Source organism: Drosophila virilis, chromosome 2, assembly GCF_030788295.1.
Source record: "Drosophila virilis strain 15010-1051.87 chromosome 2, Dvir_AGI_RSII-ME, whole genome shotgun sequence".
NCBI classification, from domain to species: domain Eukaryota; kingdom Metazoa; phylum Arthropoda; class Insecta; order Diptera; family Drosophilidae; genus Drosophila; species Drosophila virilis.
In genome coordinates, this window is record NC_091544.1 from 29,108,190 (window position 1) to 29,127,680 (window position 19,491).

The 19,491-nt window shown below is 46.8% G+C and overlaps 6 protein-coding genes across 9 annotated transcripts; 3 read left to right on the plus strand and 3 right to left on the minus strand.

Moving 5' to 3' along the window:
* The first annotated feature begins 35 nt into the window (after nucleotides 1-35).
* On the plus strand, nucleotides 36-2,183 carry E(var)3-9 (Enhancer of variegation 3-9). Its single transcript, XM_002056277.4, has 4 exons — nucleotides 36-332; nucleotides 386-1,217; nucleotides 1,283-1,330; nucleotides 1,387-2,183. The coding sequence occupies exons 1-4, from the start codon at nucleotides 150-152 to the stop codon at nucleotides 1,824-1,826; spliced, it is 1,503 nt and encodes a 500-aa protein (XP_002056313.1). The 5' UTR covers nucleotides 36-149; the 3' UTR covers nucleotides 1,827-2,183.
* Nucleotides 2,060-8,600, minus strand: LOC6632614 (nuclear factor related to kappa-B-binding protein). 2 transcript variants are annotated; one of them, XM_015170370.3, is made up of 5 exons: nucleotides 8,222-8,600; nucleotides 7,039-8,161; nucleotides 3,861-6,375; nucleotides 2,989-3,635; nucleotides 2,060-2,929 (listed from the first exon to the last, which is right to left on the minus strand). In XM_015170370.3, the coding sequence occupies exons 2-5, from the start codon at nucleotides 8,152-8,154 to the stop codon at nucleotides 2,378-2,380; spliced, it is 4,830 nt and encodes a 1,609-aa protein (XP_015025856.1). In that variant the 5' UTR covers nucleotides 8,155-8,161; nucleotides 8,222-8,600; the 3' UTR covers nucleotides 2,060-2,377. The 2 variants fall into 2 exon arrangements, with proteins under 2 accessions (XP_015025856.1, XP_002056314.1); XM_002056278.4 differs by having other exon boundaries at nucleotides 7,039-8,600.
* Nucleotides 8,601-8,878: 278 nt separating this feature from the next.
* On the plus strand, nucleotides 8,879-14,311 carry XNP (ATRX chromatin remodeler XNP). Of its 2 annotated transcripts, none has more exons than XM_015170611.3 (4): nucleotides 8,879-9,097; nucleotides 9,500-11,532; nucleotides 11,769-12,656; nucleotides 12,767-14,311. In XM_015170611.3, the coding sequence occupies exons 2-4, from the start codon at nucleotides 9,552-9,554 to the stop codon at nucleotides 13,843-13,845; spliced, it is 3,948 nt and encodes a 1,315-aa protein (XP_015026097.1). In that variant the 5' UTR covers nucleotides 8,879-9,097; nucleotides 9,500-9,551; the 3' UTR covers nucleotides 13,846-14,311. The 2 variants fall into 2 exon arrangements, with proteins under 2 accessions (XP_015026097.1, XP_070063502.1); XM_070207401.1 differs by lacking the exon at nucleotides 8,879-9,097 and adding an exon at nucleotides 9,170-9,248.
* A 237-nt stretch (nucleotides 14,312-14,548) lies between these two features.
* Nucleotides 14,549-15,282, minus strand: MED28 (mediator complex subunit 28). The gene has a single exon (XM_002056280.4). The coding sequence runs from the start codon at nucleotides 15,184-15,186 to the stop codon at nucleotides 14,623-14,625; it is 564 nt and encodes a 187-aa protein (XP_002056316.1). The 5' UTR covers nucleotides 15,187-15,282; the 3' UTR covers nucleotides 14,549-14,622.
* Nucleotides 15,283-15,370: 88 nt separating this feature from the next.
* On the plus strand, nucleotides 15,371-16,524 carry LOC6632617 (neugrin). The gene has a single exon (XM_002056281.4). The coding sequence runs from the start codon at nucleotides 15,448-15,450 to the stop codon at nucleotides 16,513-16,515; it is 1,068 nt and encodes a 355-aa protein (XP_002056317.1). The 5' UTR covers nucleotides 15,371-15,447; the 3' UTR covers nucleotides 16,516-16,524.
* A 315-nt stretch (nucleotides 16,525-16,839) lies between these two features.
* Vps33B (vacuolar protein sorting 33B) lies at nucleotides 16,840-19,162 on the minus strand. Of its 2 annotated transcripts, XM_002056282.4 has the most exons (4): nucleotides 19,012-19,162; nucleotides 18,852-18,952; nucleotides 18,467-18,794; nucleotides 16,840-18,347 (listed from the first exon to the last, which is right to left on the minus strand). In XM_002056282.4, exons 1-4 carry the CDS (start codon nucleotides 19,066-19,068, stop codon nucleotides 16,908-16,910), a joined length of 1,926 nt encoding a protein of 641 aa, XP_002056318.1. In that variant the 5' UTR covers nucleotides 19,069-19,162; the 3' UTR covers nucleotides 16,840-16,907. The 2 variants fall into 2 exon arrangements, with proteins under 2 accessions (XP_002056318.1, XP_032289652.1); XM_032433761.2 differs by lacking the exon at nucleotides 18,852-18,952 and having other exon boundaries at nucleotides 19,012-19,059.
* Nucleotides 19,163-19,491: the final 329 nt, after the last annotated feature.

A 19,491-nucleotide genomic window follows, 5' to 3' on the forward strand; every position in this document is an offset into this window, starting at 1 on the left:
GGATATGAATTTGTGATATTTTTGAGCATACAGCAAACTGTCATATTATATACAATAAACGAAGCTTTGTGCATTTACTTTGGTAGATTTTGTGGACTCGTATTAATGACCTAACTGGATGCAATTGACCAAAAAACAACTGAATCGGCATGGATTGCACAGATCTAAATACTTTCGGGGATGATGACGTTATTGAGCCGTGCCGAACATGCGGCATTTATTTCATTTCTAACCATGCAATCATACAGCCGATATTTACAAACGGCGCCGGCGACATTTTCAATGGCACCATGCAGGAAATAGTGGAGCAAATGAAAGCCTGGAAACTTGAAGTAGCTATAAACGTAGTTTGTTAGGCGACAATTAAAATGAACTCCTATTACAGGTGGACAGAAACGACGGGCGGCCTCAGTACATGTGCATTGCGTGCATTGGAGAGTTCAAAAAGGTGCTGAACTTTAAGCGCAGCTGCCTGGAGACACAGGAACAGTTTGATGAGCTCGATTGTAAGCGTGCGCACAATGGGGTTGTGATTAAAAAGGAAATAGATCCGCCAAGTGAGACAGAGAAATATTGTGGCTTCATTTATCTCGACACGGACGAAGAAGAGGGCGAAGAGGATGGCAGCAGACGCGTCTGTGCTCCCCTCGATATACCACATGTACCTATCAAAGAGGAGCACACGGCTCGTGTGCCACCAGAGACACAATATCAGCCAGCAACGCCTTTGGCTAATCATCTGCACGAGGAGGCCACCTTTGCACAAGTAAAGCCTGAGGAGCTAGCCGCGGCAAATGGTTTTAGCTCCACCCTGTTCGAGCGATCGCCTCAGCCGAATGAAAGTCAAGATGACGATGATGATATTATTAAGTTCACCTATGAAGATGATGATAACGGCGAAGCATTGGTCACGCTACCAGCGCCAATCGAGGAGCCTGGCGTCTACTGCAAGCTATGCGGACATGCTTCAGTCAGCAAGGAACAGCACAACGAGCACATGAGTCGCATACATATGCTCAAGGATTGCGAGTGCCATATATGTGGCAAGAAGTTTGCCAATGCACACGAATCACGTCTGAGGTTTCACATGAAATGGCACAAACTACAAAAGCATCTCAAATGTCCCATCTGTGGCTTCTTCTGTAACTCCAAAGATACGCTTAAAGAGCACAAGCTAGCGGTGCATACGCGCTCCAAATGTGATTTTTGTGGCAAGAGTAAGTTGTATGCAATTAACTATTTCGCTTCCTATTAGTGTCATATGTTGTTTTTCAACCACCAGCTATGAAGCACCGGCAGCTGCAAGCTCATCTCAATCGACATATTGAGGGTAAGTGTATTCAATTATTTTCGTGGCTAATAATATTAAAAAGTTTGTCACCGAAGAACATGAGGAGGAATTGGCGCGCAAGCTGGGATCAATGCAAACAATAGAAACGCCTACCACGGCACAAACTGATTTGATACAGTGCGCCTTCTGCGAGCACACATTTGACGATGCCAATGAGCTGCAAATGCATGTGCTGACCACACACCGAACGCCACCCGAAGAACAACCAACGGTAGCGGAATCGGCAGTCGAACTGGAACAGCTACTGCCAATTGTGTCAAGCATCGGTCAATCAAACTTTTTGGAACTAAGTTCTAACAACGAGACTACTGCAAGCACAACAAATACAATACAAGATGATACCAATAGGAGCCAACATTCCAGCAATCCGAGCCACACCAAGTCACTGTGCGAATGTAGTATTTGCGGCAAAAAATTCGATTTAAAAATTAAACTTAACCGACATCTAAAACAGCACACTAAGGCGCCATTCTGATGGATAAGCGATGTTCGTAATGCTCCTCAAGCAGCTGAAAGAACGGCCATAACTGGATAGTAAATACACACGCACACTCACACATAGCCATTGTCATGTCATTGTTTATATACAATAGTTCATTTAGTTTTTCTTAAATTTGTATACATTAGCAGATAATTTCCTAGGAAACATAGGCTTCATCATTTTGTGTTGCGGCTGCGTCGTTGATGCGATACAGTGTTCGAGGAAAGTATGTTGCTAAATTAAAGCAGCTGCTGAACTTTTATTATAAATATTTTTTGTCTGTCTGTTATTATATTAATGTACAGCTGTGTAGGTCTTTTTCTTCAAAATAAACATAATAGGTTTAATGAAGCTGTGCATTGCCCAACTTTTCAATTCTCATATTATACGAAGCAAAATTTGTGTTCAACTTTTTGCTTAAAAATCGTAAATTACATGTGTAAACTACTATATATAGATATATATAAATGATAAAAGTTAAATCCAAACAACTGAATATGAAAACAACATAGTTTTAACAAGCCTCTGCCATATGTGTGCTCCACTTAATTTCCCTGCCCCCCGCTCGCCGTCTTTAGCACAGCTGCGGGTAACAGTTTGGTGTTTAATGTTTTGCCAGCCACCGCATCAACAGTTGCCGTCGTCACATTACTCAGTTTGACGCCGCTGCCGGCGCCAACGGCTGTTGTCGCCGTGCCCATGGGTATCACTTTCAAGCTGGACAACGGCTTTAGATTGACGCCTTGCAGTCCGGGCGTAAAGAACAACTGGCCTCCGTTGTTTTGAACAGCAAATACGAGATTGTTGGCGGGTGTTGCATTAGTTGTTGCCATTGTTGTTGTGGTGTTCACATTGCCACTCCCACTGCTGGCAGCGAGCAGCACATTTTTGCCCAGACGCAGCGTTTGTCCCGCACCAGCGCCAATAAGCAACGTTTTAGGCGCACTCGCAATGCCGCTGGACGTGCTGGCCAGGCTATTGCTGCTGGTCACGGTGTTGTTCACGCTGGCACTGCTGCTAGTGGCGAGGCGCAACAATTGGTTGCCCATGATGACCGTCTGCATGGGTGCGCCGGACGCATTGCGCGATGGAATGGTCTGCAATGGGTATATGGTTTTATAGATGCTTCTTGACGATTACAATTCCACGTGCTTACCGCTCCCTGTAGCTTCACCGTCTGCCCGCCAATTACAATGTTTTGCGCCGTCTTCATGGCGCCGCTCGTCAGCGTTGTGGCTGTGGGTGTTTGTGTACTGACTCCTGTATTGCCGCCCAATTTAAGAGTCTTGGCATGCAGCAGCAGCGGTTTGCCGGGCACAACAGTTGTCTTGCCAATAATCTTCGGCACCATAGATCCGGCCGTCACAATGCGCGCCGTTGTCGGAAGCTGCTTGGTCGTGGTCACTTGCTGCTGCTGCTGTTGGGCTTGACCGGTGGGTGCCAGTGTAATGACATTGCCACCGGCTGTGCTTGTAGCCAGCTGTATGAGCTTTCCAGCGTTCTGTTTTTGCAGCAGGCTCTCCAAAGTCAATATGTGACTGCCTTGTGTTGCTGTGGCCGTGCCACCGGATGTTGTTGCTGCCGCAGCGGTCGTGCGTATGATTCGCGTTGTTGTCTGCGATGCCCCAGCTGCTGACGCCACCGGCTGCTTAAAGCTCTGCAATACAATGCGCTGCTGCTGCGGCGAGAGATTCGCGGTGGCCAGCGGCTTGGCCTGCCCAGCCATGGTACTGAGTATTTTGGGTGCCGCCTTTGGCAGCGCCTGGAACACAATGTTTTTGTTCGACGAAATTGCCGTGTTACCTGCATATAAAAAAAAAAACAGAGCGGAAAATATGAGCATAATTTTATGAAAAATACAAAGCTGATACTTTAAATGCATTCGCACATAAAACCAACATGATGGTTTTGTGAGGACATAAAGTAACTTCAGTAGAAGGTTCAGTCTGCATATATATATTTCCCCCATAGCGCATTACATTTTAAGTATCAGGTGTTTTTAGAAATGGGCATAAGTTATGCACTTACCCACGAGTATTCGCTGCTGTGGTTGCGGCTGTTGCTGTTGCTGCTGATGCTGCTGTTGAGTTTGTGCAGCAATTGCGGCCTTCTGCTTCAGCTGCTGCTGCTGCAGCGTGGCAAATGCCTGGGGAGACATCTTGACAATGGTACCCGTGCCGCTGGCTGTGGCATTGGCAATCGGACTGGCGCTGCCCGTGATCGTCGGCTTATTGCTGACAATGGAGACAGCGCCAATCTTTTGCTGCAAAGGACGCACTGTGGTCTGTGCAAGCATTCGAGGTCCAAGTATTTGGACAGGCGCCGTGGGTTTGGCTGCAGCCGGACTAGCTGGCAGCTGTACAACTGACGGCTTGCTGCCAACTGAGCCTGCTCCACCGGCGGGCATCAGGCGTATAATATTCTTAGGCATTTGCGGGCGTGCGGGCGATGCTTTGTTCGGCTGGTGCTGCTGCTGTTTCTGCTGTTCCAATGGTACAATAAAGCTACCAGCTGCTGCTGCGCCCGGTGCTGGCGTCTGTGCGGGCGTATTGATGACAATCGTTTTTTTGATGGCCAGCTTTTTGCTGGGCGTGGCAGCCACATGCACTGTTTGCAGGCCGCTCGGCGTGGACACCAGTATGGGCGTAGTATTGCGCGTGGGACTGCAGTTGAGCCCCGCTTGCTGCTGCTGCTGCTGCGGCATTTTGGGCGGTGTTTTCAGTAGCTGCACGGTGCCAGCGCCTGTCGCTGTGGGCGATCTTTCAAGTAGAGTCACAACGCCGCTACGCTGCGTGGCCTTAAGCAGAGATTTTTGTGCAGTCGCTAGCTGCTGGGTCGGCACGGCTCCGGTCGTTCCAGTAACGTGTCCGGCGGGCGTGCCACCCGGCGGTATATGATACTTGAGGGGCGGCACCGGCGGACATTTCGCCTGCATTGGCAGCGTTGATTGCTGATGCTGCTTTTTGATCAACACAGCACCTACGGCTGGTGATTGAGCACTTGTTGAGCCCGTTGCTGGTGCTGGTGTTGTTGCAGTAGCTGTCACCAATGCGGGCAGCTCCTGTGCCGTGTCCATTGCGTCATCCTTCTTTGGCTTAGGGTGCTTGCGCTGCTGCTGTTTCTGCTTGACCATAGTTTGGTTCTGGCGATGCATACGCTCAAAGTCCGCCTCGCTGCGATTGCGATGCAAATAGATCCAGATCTTACGGCGCGCATCATAGCGGACACATGGATCCAGGCCGCCATGCATGCGATCTAGTGCACCGCTCACAATCGTTTGCAACACGTTCTCCGCCGCCTGGCGATTAATAAACTGCGAGCATTTCAACAGCTCGGATATCTCTGAGCGAGTTCCCTCGCCGTTCGGAAGCCGTGCGGTGGCATCACGCACCAGCGTCAATATGGTCACATACGGCGGCCTGTCGTCCACCATGACGGCATGTCCGCGTGCCTTATTCAAGGCCAAACTCTGCGTATAGATGCCCTTGACCGGACCCACAACGCTCTCATAGCCGTGCATGCGATATGTGAAAGGACGATGCGGCTGCTCGAAGCGCAGACGCTCCTGCCGCTGAAATTCCATCATCTCCGCTTGCGTGGCCACACGTACCGCCCAACTGGTGGGACAGCGTGGCGGCGGTGTGGGCGTCACATCTAGCACCGCAACGGGACTTAATTGTTGCGGTGCCTGCATCTGTTGCAGCGGCAACTGTTGCACAGTTGTGTCTTCCTTGCGTCGCTGCAGCCAAAATTGGCAAATCGTTTGCAGACGCGCATCCGAGTCTCGTCCAGCGCCAATCCACTGATAAATGTTTAGCTGGGTCTTATGCTCTATGTAGGGCACATATTCTGCCGGCAGCGTGACAAAGTCACCGGACAAGAAGTTAACAGCCGATTGCAGCAGCTGCGTCCAATCGTTGGGCAGCTGGCGTAGCCAGTCCGGTGCTCCACCAGTACAGCTTTCCGTGCGCCACTTGTGCAGTTGCGACTGCAGCTCCTGATAGGTCAAACGATGCTGTGGCGTGGACACGAACAAGTCGCGCAACAGTGAAAAATAACAAGTGTGTGCACGTGGCGTGCCAGTTGTTGCTGCATCCCTTGTGGGGCTGCCGGTGATATGAGCGCCAGCTTTGACCAATGCCCGGGGTGAGCTGCTAAACAAAGTACGCGACGCAATGGGCTCTAGTTTGGGCAACTGTTGTGCGAGGCCAACTGCAGCTGCAGTCGCAAATGTCTTCGACATTTGTTGCATTGACTGATCCGTCTGCTCCTCCTGCAATTCCTGCTGTAGCTCCTCCTCGTCGGGTTCCAGAGCAGCGCGGCCGTACAGATGTTGCGGATCATCGGTGAGCAATTCGGCGGCCTGCTCCGTTTGTTTGGCCTTGCCACCAATGGGCACCAGCGCTGGCGGCTCATTGACCTGCTGATTGAAACGCGCTGTTAGTGCCTTCGGCTTGCGTCCTGGCTTAAAGCTGCCCACAAACTGGGCGCGTGTGCAAATATCACGCAGTCGTATGTCAGCGGTGTCAAAGTCCGGCAATTGCTGAAACCAAATAGATTTGTTTTACTCTCATGATATTTTCTGTTGATTCTAGTAATTATGAACGGAAATATATCATATTTTATGTAAACAAAAGGCTCTTCTGCAGGGGCTCAGGGTTGTACAATATATCGTTTTCGGAAGGCAAAAAGCCAGGATTGAATATCCTGCCGATATATTTGATTAATATCTCATTTATCGATAACAGTTGAGTGCGGAAAAATTCAAGAATTTCAACCGATGTCTAAAAGACTTAGATTATATAAGACGATTGCGTTCAAACAGCTTCATAAAATAATAATGATTATTACATTAAGTTAATTTTTTTTGCAGAATAAGTAAAGCGCTAACAGTTATTTGAAACCGTTTAAAATCGTAGAAATGCTGGGAATCGAATTCGAATTTCGAATTAGCAATATTATATATTATTATAAAACAAATACAAAAAACGCATCGCTTAAAGTAGGCATTGATTCTTATTTGAATACAATCACACTAAAGAAAACAATTGCAATTTTTTGACCATCGTTTCAATATCTCATATATCTCTTGTTTGCTGCATTTGCAGTTAAGTCGTGCCTCTTCTTGGATAACGCTACTCGCATTTGAAAATCGTGACACGCACCCATATCTAATTCGCGACAGCTGGTAAAATGCTTTACTCACCGGTTGCTGCAGTTTCCGTCGCTTGTAGTCGCGTAGGTATTTCTTAAAGTTTTTCTCGTTGAGCGGCTGTATCTTATCTGACTGCATCCTCCGCAGCACCTGTTCATCATCCAGGCCTGGGCGGCGCTTGAAGAAGGTACTGTAAATGCATTTCTTGTCCGCCGCATTTGATGGACGCGAAATTGTTTCCGTTTTCAACTGTCGCTCCTCGTCAATTATGGCGATCTGTGCAGCCTCCTCATCCTGCTCGTCGGCACTGATGTCGCCGGGCTGTAGCTGCAGATCGCGTGCCAGCTGCACGAGCTCCAGGCAGTAGCGTTTGCGTGCACGATCCACACAGAATTTGTTCTCTCTGTGAAGTGTCGGCGTTTTCCGTTTACGTGGGCAGGGCTGCGCCTTGAATGTGTCACCATCTGGCGGCGGCGCCATTGTATATACCTGCTGCAGCATTTGCTCGCGGGAAAGAAACAGCTCCTTGGCCAAGCGACTAAGACGTTCGGCTTGTTGGAAGCGACGCTCACGTCGCTGCGAACGCTCAATGCTCAGACGCAGCTGCAAAACATCAGGCCGCAGACTGCCCTCCTCCAACTGGCGCTGTAATCGCAGCAGTGGCGACTGCCCAAAGCGCTGCAGTCCGCCATTGAAGAGTTGCAGCAGCGTGCGCTGCTGTTCCGCTGCCGCCTGAGAAGGCCCTAGCAGAGCCGCATAGCTAGGCAGCAACGGCTGCAGTTGCGCCTGCATATTGTTGGGCAGCATTTGCCAGGTCTCCACGGAAAAGAATTCATGAAAGACGCTCGCATTCTCGCAGAGGCCGCGGGGCAATCGAAATATGTGCCGCTCGCTGAGCTGAGCTAGTTCGAGCTCATCGGATTGCGTGGTGGTGCCATCATCCGATTCTGAATCGGTACGCGTGTCCTGGTCCGTAGCGTCCTCTTCATCGTCGTCGTCATCGTCCTCATCGCTGGAGTTGCTGCTAGAGCTGCTTGCCGTTTTTCCACTGCTACTGGTAGCGCTGCTGTTGCTGCTACTGCAATCGCTTAACTGGCCCCCATTGTCATTGATGTTGTAAGACCCGCTGAGCTCCTCCTCCTCTTCCTCGGATTCCGGGTATGGCATGCTGCTGCTGCTGATATTGTTGCTGTTGTTATTGCTCATAGATACTTGAGGTTTTTGTCGTTTTTACTCAATTAATGAATGCAGCTTTGCTTCTCTTCGCACACTGGGCAAATTTTTTCTCTACACTAATTTATAATTTTTGTCTCTTCCGCTGCCTCGTTATATCAAACATATTTGCTGCTTGTTTTCCTCTTTTTTATTGCTTTTGCTTCTTCGGCTGGTAGCATGTTTTCTCTGCGTTTTTTGGTGTTTTTCTTTGCTTCGTATTTTCGGCACGTGTTGGCAGCGCCTAACATTTAAACTGAGGTATGGCAACGCTATACGAAAAACAGCTGACTACGTGTAAATTCAATTAAGTAAATTAAAGCAAAATTTTAAATTAAGCAACATTCGTTGCGACTTAAACTTCTAGTTGTAATGTAAACCTTATTAGTAGCTTATAATTTACGTATGCATGTCCGCAAAAACGATCGAAATGAAGGAAATATAAGCAATATTATAGTTTTAAATTATAATGACAACAATGTGACTGGTAAACTACATTATATGTTACATTGGGCTAGCCCATATTTTAATTTGTAAAATAATTCGCTTAAATAATAATTCGTTTCTTCCCAATCAGCCGCTTAATTAATGTAAACTGTGATCCCTCAGCTATCATGTCACAGGGTGAATAAATAATAGTTACACGAGTATTACTCACCTCTAGTGTCGGCGCTAGAGTTGCCCTTGCCATTATCAACATCTGTGTGCTTGTGTGCTGTGTATACCAGCAAATAAAATTTTTAGCGGCGGCGTTGGCAGTACGCTGCTGTTGCATTACTTTAAATATATGTAATTCATTTTGATTTAATAAATTTATTTATAAATAATTTATAAATGTGCAGTGAGTACACTGCAAGAGCAGTGCGAAATGCAAAAAGCAAGTGAAAAATCGCAATAGGTGAGTGGCGCATTTGCATGTGTGTGTGTGTGTATACATGTGTGTGTGTGCGGTACTGTGCGCGTCTGTGCCAAAAAGCGCGGCGGTGGAATGTTGAAAAATTAACCATTTAAAATTGTTTAAATGTCGATCGCTTATAATTAAACATTATGTGTGTATTTTCATTTTGCAAACAAATAGTTTTCTTAAAGTCCGCAACCAATCGAGCCACATAAAGGCACAACTAGAGCATTTGCAAAAAAAAAAGCATAATTGTGAAAGAAGAAGCAGGGCGCAACAAAAACGCCGAAAGCGAACGCGCGTCGAACAGCAGATCAGCAAATTAAACTAAAATGATGAAAATTGCAACAAACTAAATGTACTAAATTTTGTGTGTTTACTTTTTTTTGTTTAATGTTTTAGCTTTGTTTGAAATTGAGACGCGGCGCAAAGAAGCTCCTACACGCTGTTACCTATGGGAGAGGAAAAGTCGGACCCTCGGGAGACATTTGTTGCAACTTTGATCAATCCACTGGACGGCGACGACAGCAACAATAGCAGCAACAAAAGCGGCAACAGCGGCGAGCAAAATGTCAAAAGTATAAAAACGGAGCAACCAGACACAAGCAACAATGACAACGAGAACTCAACAAAAACAACTATTGAAGCGAACAAAACAGGCAGCAAAAGTAATGGCATTAACGGAAACGCAACAGCTACAACTGCAGCAATCAATTCACTAAACGAAGCGGTCGGCTCGGACGATCAAACTGTTACAGACGACAAGCCAGCATTCAAAATAAGTATTGTGCCTCTGGAGAAACTGCTGGCACAGCCAAACAACAAGAGCAATAACAGCAGCCCCGGCACCAGGTCCACAAGAAACGCCGCCAACGTTAAGGCAAAAACAAATTTAAGGCCAGCCTCTGTACTGCCACCGCGCAAAAGTCGCAACAAAAACGTTTCCATTATTGAACTCAGCGACGACGAGGAGTCAACTGACGAAGAAGAGATTGTTGTGCAAAAAAAATCCAAACGCGATTCACGCATAAACTCCTCATCGTCGGAGCAAAGCAAAGGACGCCCCAAGAAGCAGCCAACTAAACAGAGCTTACTCTCAAAGCTGCTAATTGACAGCGACAGCGCAACAAACGAGGAGCCCACACACAAGCTACGTCGTTGCGTAGTGCGCCTAAAGCGTCTAAAGCTGCCCACAGCATCGGCAGCAGAAGCAGGACGCGAAGTAGCTGCCAAGCAAGTGCAGTCAAAGCGCAAGATGAGCACTGATTCGGAATTGGAGCAGGCGAGCACCTCGAAGCGCAATCGGCGCGATAAAACTGGCAGCGATAACGACTCCGATTACAAGGAAGCTGATGAGCCAGCGGAATCGGAACAGGAAAAGCAAGAGAACTCTGATTCCGACGCTGAGGATGGTGAGGATGCTCAGAGCAGTGCCAGTGAGGTGATGCCACAACGGAAGCGTCGCAATTTTGGAAGCAAGAAGGATGCCGGCTCTGCACAGGACTCATCTGATTTTGAGCCCGAGGACAAAAAGAAAAAGAAACGACGACGCATCAAAAAGAATTCCAGTGGCGATAGCGATGACGGTGACGACGAGAAGAACAAGAACAAGCGCAAGCATATACGCAAAATAATCAAGACTAAAGATTTGGATATGACCACCAAGGAGGCAGCCAAAGAGGAGGAGGATCGCCGCAAACGTATCGAGGAGCGTCAAAAGCTCTACAATCGCATATTTGAGAAGTCGGAAAGCATTGAAATTAGTGAATTGATACTAGACTTTGACGAGGATTCAAAGAAGGCACTGCTCCAGGTAGACAAGGGTCTGCTTAAGAAGCTAAAGCCTCATCAGGTGGCGGGCGTTAAATTCATGTGGGATGCATGCTTCGAGACGCTCAAGGAAAGCGAACAAAAGCCCGGCTCTGGCTGTATACTGGCCCATTGCATGGGCCTGGGCAAAACGCTGCAAGTGGTTACACTCTCTCACACGCTGCTCACAAACACTCGGCGCACCGGCGTGGAGCGTGTGCTGGTCATCTCGCCACTGAGCACCGTAAATAACTGGGCTCGCGAGTTTGTTCACTGGATGGCATTTGCCCATCGTCGCGACATTGAGGTCTATGACATTTCACGCTACAAGGACAAACCAACGCGCATCTTCAAGCTTAACGAATGGTACGAAGAGGGCGGCGTCTGCATACTGGGCTACGATATGTATCGCATTTTGGCCAATGAAAAGGCTAAGGGCTTGCGTAAGAAGCAGCGTGAGCAGCTGCAGCATGCGCTTGTCGAGCCAGGCCCAGATCTGGTTGTCTGCGATGAGGGTCATCTGCTGAAGAACGAGAAGACATCCATTAGCAAGGCGGTCACACGTATGCGCACCAAGCGTCGCATTGTACTCACTGGCACGCCGCTCCAAAATAATCTCAAAGAATGTAAGTAAATGCACAATGACACTTGATTTTATCCAAGCTTGAAGAAAGGCGGAGATAATATTGCCTTTAGCTTTAAAAATCAGATCGTAAAGACCTTGGCTAAATTAAATCTCAAGCTGTTTGCAATCAGTTATTGCTCATTGCAATTGCGTCTGAGGGATGCCTTAACCAAATATCGTCATGGTTAAATCAACAACATAATTAAATATTAATCTATTTTTATGTTTTTTTCTTAGACTATTGTATGATTCAGTTTGTGAAGCCAAATTTATTGGGCACATATAAAGAGTATATGAATCGCTTTGTTAATCCGATTAGCAATGGTCAATACACGGACTCTACGGAGCGTGATTTGCGTCTGATGAAGCATCGCTCGCACATTCTTCACAAGCTGCTCGAGGGCTGTATACAGCGTCGGGATTACTCAGTGCTGGCGCCGTATTTGCCTCCAAAGCATGAGTATGTCGTTTATACGACACTTTCTGAGCTACAGCAGCAGCTATATGGTTATTATATGACCACGCATCGGGACCAGGGCAGCTCTGATATTTGCGGCAAGGGTGCACGACTTTTTCAAGACTTTCAGGACTTGCGTCGCATCTGGACACATCCGATGAATCTGCGCGTGAACAGCGACAATGTTATTGCAAAACGTTTGCTGAGCAACGATGATTCCGATGAAATGGAGGGTTTTATATGTGATGATTCCGAGGAGGAGGAAGCTGTTTCCAATTCATCGGACAGTGCTGAATCGTTTAAATCGGACGCCAGTTTGACCCTTGTCAATACAGATGCCGCAGGCGGCAGTAAAGGAAAGAGTCGCAAGACGCGCAACGGTGTACGGTCTGGATTGGTGGACAGCGATTCGGATGTGGAGCTAATGGGAGGCGGTGCATCTGCGCAGAAGGATGATCCCTCTGAATGGTGGAAGCCCTTCGTTGAGGAGAGAGAGCTGAACAATGTTAATCATTCCCCCAAGCTGCTAATCCTGCTCCGCTTACTGCAACAGTGCGAGGCCATTGGTGACAAATTGCTTGTCTTCTCGCAATCCCTACAGTCCTTGGATGTCATAGAGCATTTTCTGTCTTTGGTGGATAGCAATACCAAGGGATATGAATTTGAAGGTGAGTCGCACTGTGCTTTATCCAAATGGTATAAATTACTATTTCCATTAAATAATGTTCATATATGTTATGTATTTTCATAATGTTTTCTTTTTTGTCCTACGGTATAGGTGACGTGGGCAACTTCAAGGGCTGCTGGACACCCGGCGAGGATTACTTTCGCTTGGATGGCTCCTGCAGCGTGGAGCAGCGTGAATCCATGTGCAAGAAATTCAATAACGCCAGTAATTTACGGGCCCGACTCTTTCTAATCTCGACACGCGCTGGTGGCTTGGGCATAAATCTTGTGGCCGCTAATCGTGTGGTCATCTTTGATGTGTCGTGGAATCCCTCGCACGATACGCAGAGCATCTTTCGTGTTTATCGGTTTGGTCAGGTGAAACCATGTTACATCTATCGACTCATTGCCATGGGCACCATGGAGCAGAAGGTTTATGAGCGTCAGGTGGCCAAGCAGGCAACGGCCAAGCGTGTTATTGATGAGCAACAGATCTCTAGGCATTATAATCAAACTGATCTAATGGAACTGTACACATATGAGCTCAAGCCGACCGTTGAGCGCGAGATGCCGCTGCTGCCCAAGGATCGGCTGTTTGCCGAACTGTTGACGGAGCATGAAAAGCTGATATTCAAATATCACGAGCATGATTCGCTGCTGGAGCAGGAGGAGCACGAGAATCTAACTGAGGAGGAGCGCAAATCTGCCTGGGCCGAATACGAGGCAGAGAAGACGCGCGCTGTGCAGGCGTCTCAGTACATGAGTTATGATCGCAACGCCTTCGGGGCACAGATGGCCAGTCAATTTGGCAATGCCTCTGGCAGCGTTACGTCTAACAAGATCTTTGGTTTCCGTTCGGATATTCTGTTGCAGTTGCTCAACATGAAAATATCGAAAGATCATCCGGAGTTAACACAGAACCAGGTCATACAACTGGTGCCCAGCTATCTACAGCAATTATACAATGAAATGAACAACGGGGATCCCACCATGTACAAGGATCTGTTGCAGCTGCACACGCACATTGTGCATCCCAGCGGCTTGTACATGAATCCCTTGCTTTATGCCAATCAAAACCCATCAGCGGCGGGCTACAATCAAGGCACTGGACAGGCACCTGGTGGCGCTGTTCCGCCCCCCAATGCCAATCCGCCCGGCTTTGAGGCGGACAAGGTATACGAGATTGACTAGATCGGATCTATTTATGTATAAGAAGATGAACTTATGCGCACATAGCGACTCACGCTAGAGAGAGGCAGAATTGGGATTGCGATTACTTGGCATGTTGCCTCATTCAACATTACATATGTGTTTTATTTTTTTTTCAATTGAATGTTAGTTAATTGACGCTTTTATTTTCATTGGAAACAAAACAAATAGCTTTGTTTTCATACATTCATGAAAATAGCCCAAGCATAAGTTTATATAGTTTCTATCTCTGAATTAAGTTTAAAACTGTCCTAATACATTTAGAATTATATTAGATATTGATACCAATACACACTCACACAAACACACATTAGCGTGCAAACATATAATGAGTTATATATACATAGATATAATAGCTATTAAACGCGATCTTTACTAAGGTCTACAAAATTTAACTACACACGCAGCAAAATAACAAACAATAAATGGCACAGAATACGAATACGAATACGACACATACGTATTTTTGTTATGATATAAACAAAAGAAACCTTACATGGGGCACTTGTTCTATATTTAACCCGAAAAGACATCTACCACTCTGTTCCCGTGTTACAGTACAAACAGCCTACTGTCACTATGCAAACTTGCCTCAATTGTAAAAAAATTCTTGATATAACTGCAAATCTTCAACATATAGATTTATTACATGCGATGAACGCAGTGTAGTCAAAAGACAACTTCCTTGCTTATATATAAGGGTTTCGTTTATTAAAAGTTGTACAACTTATGCTTTATTTTACATGCTATAATAGATAATCACTTGGGCGGCAGTTTGCCCATCATGCGCAGCTGCTGCATTTGCTGCGCCTGCAGTAAATGCTGTTGTCCTGCAGGCAGTTGACCTACGGACGGCATTCCGCCCGGTGGCATGCCGCTCATTAAGCCGGGTCTCGGTCCGGGGCCGCCCATAGGCTGCATGCCCGTAGGGCATGGCCCTGGCATCATGGGCGGCGTGGGACGATTGTGCCCTTGCTGTATGTCCGATAAACAGGCCTTCCACTCTTCCAGACGATTATAGTGTTTTTGCAGCAACGCTTCTTTGCGCTGTATTTCAATGCTGAGATCTTGATTCTCATCCTTTATGAGCATATAGGGTTTCAGCGTGGAAACAAGAAATCGTTTTTGCAGAAAGAATGCTTCCATTTGGCGTGCCACATCAATAAAACGATTTGTTGTTTTTTGCACATCCAGCTCGATTTCCTCCTTATTGGTGCCGGAGTTGGGTTCCTGTTTTGTTAGCGACAGCAAACAGGCCTGAAAAGCTTCCTCAAATTCGTCCATTAAATTGCCCGCGCCGGCTTCGTTATTCGGTGTAGACATGCTCCTTTTTGTTTATTTTTCAGATTTTAAACGTACTTAAGCGATTGTCAACAACTCTTTCGCAAAATAACGCGCTGTTCGACGAAGCATTAAAAAATACCTAAAATACGAAACCGGCTATCGGTCAATCGGGTAGAAAAATAGCAGCTGTTAATCGATAACTTTAGGTAAATCGTAACTATTTCAATTGCAGGAATGCCGCTGTTCTTTCTGTCTATCCACAATAGCTTGCGGTAACAACGAAACTATAATAACGTTAAAATGAGTGCACGCCTCATCATAAGAAGCCTGCACACGGCACATTGGGGACTTCTGGGTCGAGTTCCCCGCCGTGCCAATCCTGGCATTGGCTATCAACTGCAGGATTTGCAGCAAAAGAGTGCCGACGCGAGTGAAGATTATGCCGACATGGAAGCGGATTTTATGTTCATTCATCAAACACATCGCCAACACGAGGCCCAACAGCAACAGCAACGCGATCGTGTACGCCAGTTCATGATCAAGCACAAATATTTTCGCGATGCCAAATTGCCAAATTTGTTGCTGTACGCGGAAAAGGAGCAAATGCGTCTGCTGCACGAACGAGATCCGGACGAATGGAGCGTTGAGCGACTGGCTGAGAGTTTTCCGGCAACACCGGCAATTGTACAGAAGGTGTTACGTTCCAAGTGGCGGCCACATAGTGTGGAACGCATACGCTCCCACGATGCCAGCGTCATGCAAAACTGGACCGAATTGCACGCTGGAAAATGTGCGGGTGTACCTCCACAGTTTTTGCATCACCTGCAAAAGTTCGCACAGCGTCAGCGGCAAGACCTGCAACAGTCCACGCCAGAGCAGTGGCCAACGCGACCAGAGCTACCCGTACCCCAAAGAACCGAGTTTCGTGCCTTACTGGGCAATGAAGGCAACAAGCAGCTGACAACAGAAATGCCTGCCCAGCGACCAGAAGAGCGGAGCATGGTTCCTTCGGCGACTGAGGATGAAACCTATTTACTGGACAAGGTTAAAAACAAGCGAAAAATGCGCTTGCAGGAGTTAAAAGAGTCCCAGCTAGTGCCCCAGCAACAGCAACATCTGGAACAACAGTTGCCCAATCCAAGCGGTACGGGCGTGTTGCCTAGTTTTGTGCAAAAATTCGAACACACAGAAATTGTGATGAGCGTTGCGGACCAGCGTAAATATGAGATGAGCAAAGTGAAGGATCGTATTGTTATACCACGCAAATTATACCGTCAAGGAGCCACATATCGCGTAGAGGATGCCTATTACGATGATGATGGCGAGTTTCTGTATCGTGTGCCCGGCATGACGGGAGGCAATCGTTAGAGCATTAAATCGAAATAAATAAATCTAAGCACCGTTATATATAAAAGTTCGTTAACTGAAATACAAAATATCCTATCCACTGGAAACAAAAAATGGTCACACTTTTGTTTAACCTATTTGCACTTTGTACCAATAACTGCAAAAAATATACCAAATATGGAGGAAAAACGTTATGTAGGAATAAATCCTCCACAATGAAAATATTTGAAGCCGATTATAAAACTAAAACAGATCCAGTTTCCAGACTATTGAACAAATGTGATCAGCCCGTAGTAAATCTATAGACTTGCCTATTGGCATTCCAAATAATTTCATACAGGGAAATTAGTGCAATTTTAAAATTAACGTTTTATTACAAAAATATAAACTTGTCAATTTTGATTGATGTATACTCAGCTATTAAAGGCAGCAGCGATAAGATCGCTTCCAGCTAGTAGTGTATCTGAGGCAACAGTTATTTTGGCACCCGTCAGTTTTGCCACAAAATCACAGGCTGCAATCTCTGCATAATTGGCGCCGCCCACCACAAACACAAACAAGTTGCGCAGTCGCAGCGGAAAAACATCGGTTGTCTCTGTTGACGCCATTTTTAACTGCGCCGCATAGGCTTTGGGCGTATTAGACTCTGCGCCCACATGCAGCTGCAGACCCTCGATCATTGCCAATTTGGCGGCCAACTGCTCGGCGCTGTTGACATTGAGAAGCATGGAGCAAAGCTGCGCCGCCAGCGGTATGTACATACCATTGAACACAAAGCTGGGGCAAGATTTTATCGCAGGATGGCCACTAGAGCTGCCACAAGCAGGTTGCTCCACATCTGCGCAGGATGTCAACAACTTGAGGCGGTTAGCATTGGCCTGAAATTCGGTTTGCTGGAATTTGGGCAGCGGCAAATTGGATAACAGCTTGGCCGATGATTTGCGCTCTGGAACGAGCACCGGCAACAAGCCGGCCTGCGCGAGCTGCTGAAACACGCACAGCTCCCGATGCCCAAACATGTTGCAATAATTGCGGGCAAAGCTCTGCAGTTCCTCAGGCGCAACGCCTGCGCACAAGTGCAGCAAGCAGAGCAGGCGTAGCGTATTATAACGTTGTCCGTCCGTGGTCAGGAGCTCATCGATCTCGGTGAGTAGACGCTTGCGTGATACGTTGTTAAGAATGTCCTCTTCAAGAGTTTGAAGCCGGCGAAAATTGCCCAGCATTTGTATGACAATCTCGGAAGCATTTAGATGGCGCAACACTTTGGCCTTCAGCTCCGTGAGTTTGGGCAGCTTGCGTGCCACGTAATCATGCATTTCCTCTAGCTGCATGTCGTTAAGTTTCTGCAGCTCCAGACCCAAAGCTTTCACCTGAGCGCGTACCAAGCTGCTTGCCTGCGCGAAATGTTTATAACGATTATCGCCATAAATCTCATCACAATCTGAGTTCAGGCGTATACAACTGGGCTTGACTGCGTTTGGAGGAGGGCTAGTTTTGCCTTGGAGAAGTTGCACCTTTTGATTGCGTATCTTGTTATTGGCATTGTCTATGATAATTTCGCCAGCCCGCAGCTGAAACACCTCCAACAGCAGACCGGCATAAATTGCGGGTGTTAGCAATGTCGAGGTATAGTCCTTGTCTCTGTCAATAATTAGCCAGGCACCAAAGTCTGGTGGATTTTGGGGCTGCGGTACCTTTCCGAGAGCCTTCATCAACTGCAGCAGTTGCGCCGAGTGGTTGCCGAATGTGATCGTCACAGTAGGCTTCCCGCAAATCATTTGCAGCAGCCGAAGGCTCGTTGCCACAGCAGGCAGCACAGAGCTATTGCCTTGCAGATAGAGACCTTCGTAGAGCTGTGTCAACGAGCGATAGGGGAAGAGAGCGGTGCTGAGAATTAATATGCTGCTAGTCAGAATTTAGAATTTATGGTAGGTGCATTATGTTACTTATGTTCTTGCTACCTCGTACTCACATTAGGTAACTCTAGACTGAGCACACCTTGATCTAGGTATATGAAATCCCAGTTATAATGGTGCAGCTGTACCACACCCCACAGTCCCGCCTGTTCTAGCAGCGCATGAAAATATGCATAGCAGTTGGGCACGCAAATAATATGAAACATACGCAATGCCAAGTCCGTTGACTCACTGGGCTCGTTTGTGGCCACCGGCTGCAACTGACGCAGCAGCGTTTGATATGGGCCCAGTAGACTTCGTATCATGTAAATATGCACCAGATCGGCGGCGCGGGGCAGACGTTGTTTCGCATCATGCTTGTAAATGCGCTGGATGCCTTTCAACCTAGTAGAGATGTTCCGTTAATCACAGCTGTTAAATACTCCTCAGGAATTCACTCACTTGAGCCAGGAGGCTGTGCACACATGTTCCAGCGGCTTAATCAGTTCTGGCTCCAAGATGAGCTCCTTTTTTCCCGGTATGGAACATAGTATGGCCTGCAACTACAGCGGCCACACAACAATTTCTACTTCTTAGCTATTGAATTAGTTGTTGCACACACCTTTTCCTGCGCTACCAATTGAAATCCTTGCAGTTTCTTCTCCAACGTCACTTCCATTTGAGGGAATCGCCTGCGATACTCTCCGCCTAAGGCTTATCGATTAATGTTTCCTACCTATGGCAGTTTACGATGAATCGATTTAATTTCTTTTGTTTTATTATTTATCTTTTCTAAAAGGAAACTCGCTTATTGTTTATATTAGGTGGCGCGAATAAAAAAGAAGCAATCGAGTCGGTTTCTTGTATCAGTTGATTTAAACATACACCTGAAAAGGTTTAATAGGTAGTTAAGAACTATCATATCCAAATTTGGTGGGGAAATATTTCCACAAATATCGCTCATCTCGAAGAATTTACTCGTTTGGTACTGTCAGGCAAGTTTTAATTTCTAATTAATTAATTTTTATGCAGAATATCCAACTAATTATATTTAGAAAGTGTCGTGACTCATTTGAACCTTTTTTGTTTTCGTGAACTGTAT

Excerpts from the sequence above, each read along its gene's own strand:
- LOC6632614 (XM_002056278.4), bottom strand. The coding sequence starts at position 8,193 with ATGAGCAATAACAACAGCAACAATATCAGCAGCAGCAGCATGCCATAC. Across the intron at positions 6,376-7,038 it reads GACGGAAACTGCAGCAACCG|CAATTGCCGGACTTTGACAC; the intron begins GTGAGTAAAGCA and ends ATTTGGTTTCAG. Across the intron at positions 2,930-2,988 it reads CGGTGAAGCTACAGGGAGCG|ACCATTCCATCGCGCAATGC; the intron begins GTAAGCACGTGG and ends TACCCATTGCAG.
- LOC6632617 (XM_002056281.4), top strand. The coding sequence starts at position 15,448 with ATGAGTGCACGCCTCATCATAAGAAGCCTGCACACGGCACATTGGGGA.
- MED28 (XM_002056280.4), bottom strand. The coding sequence starts at position 15,186 with ATGTCTACACCGAATAACGAAGCCGGCGCGGGCAATTTAATGGACGAA.
- Vps33B (XM_002056282.4), bottom strand. The coding sequence starts at position 19,068 with ATGGAAGTGACGTTGGAGAAGAAACTGCAAGGATTTCAATTGGTAGCG. Across the intron at positions 18,795-18,851 it reads TGCACAGCCTCCTGGCTCAA|GTTGAAAGGCATCCAGCGCA; the intron begins GTGAGTGAATTC and ends CATCTCTACTAG. Across the intron at positions 18,348-18,466 it reads TCAGTCTAGAGTTACCTAAT|CTCTACGAAGGTCTCTATCT; the intron begins GTGAGTACGAGG and ends TCGTTGACACAG.
- XNP (XM_015170611.3), top strand. The coding sequence starts at position 9,552 with ATGGGAGAGGAAAAGTCGGACCCTCGGGAGACATTTGTTGCAACTTTG. Across the intron at positions 11,533-11,768 it reads CCAAAATAATCTCAAAGAAT|ACTATTGTATGATTCAGTTT; the intron begins GTAAGTAAATGC and ends TTTTTTTCTTAG. Across the intron at positions 12,657-12,766 it reads CAAGGGATATGAATTTGAAG|GTGACGTGGGCAACTTCAAG; the intron begins GTGAGTCGCACT and ends CCTACGGTATAG.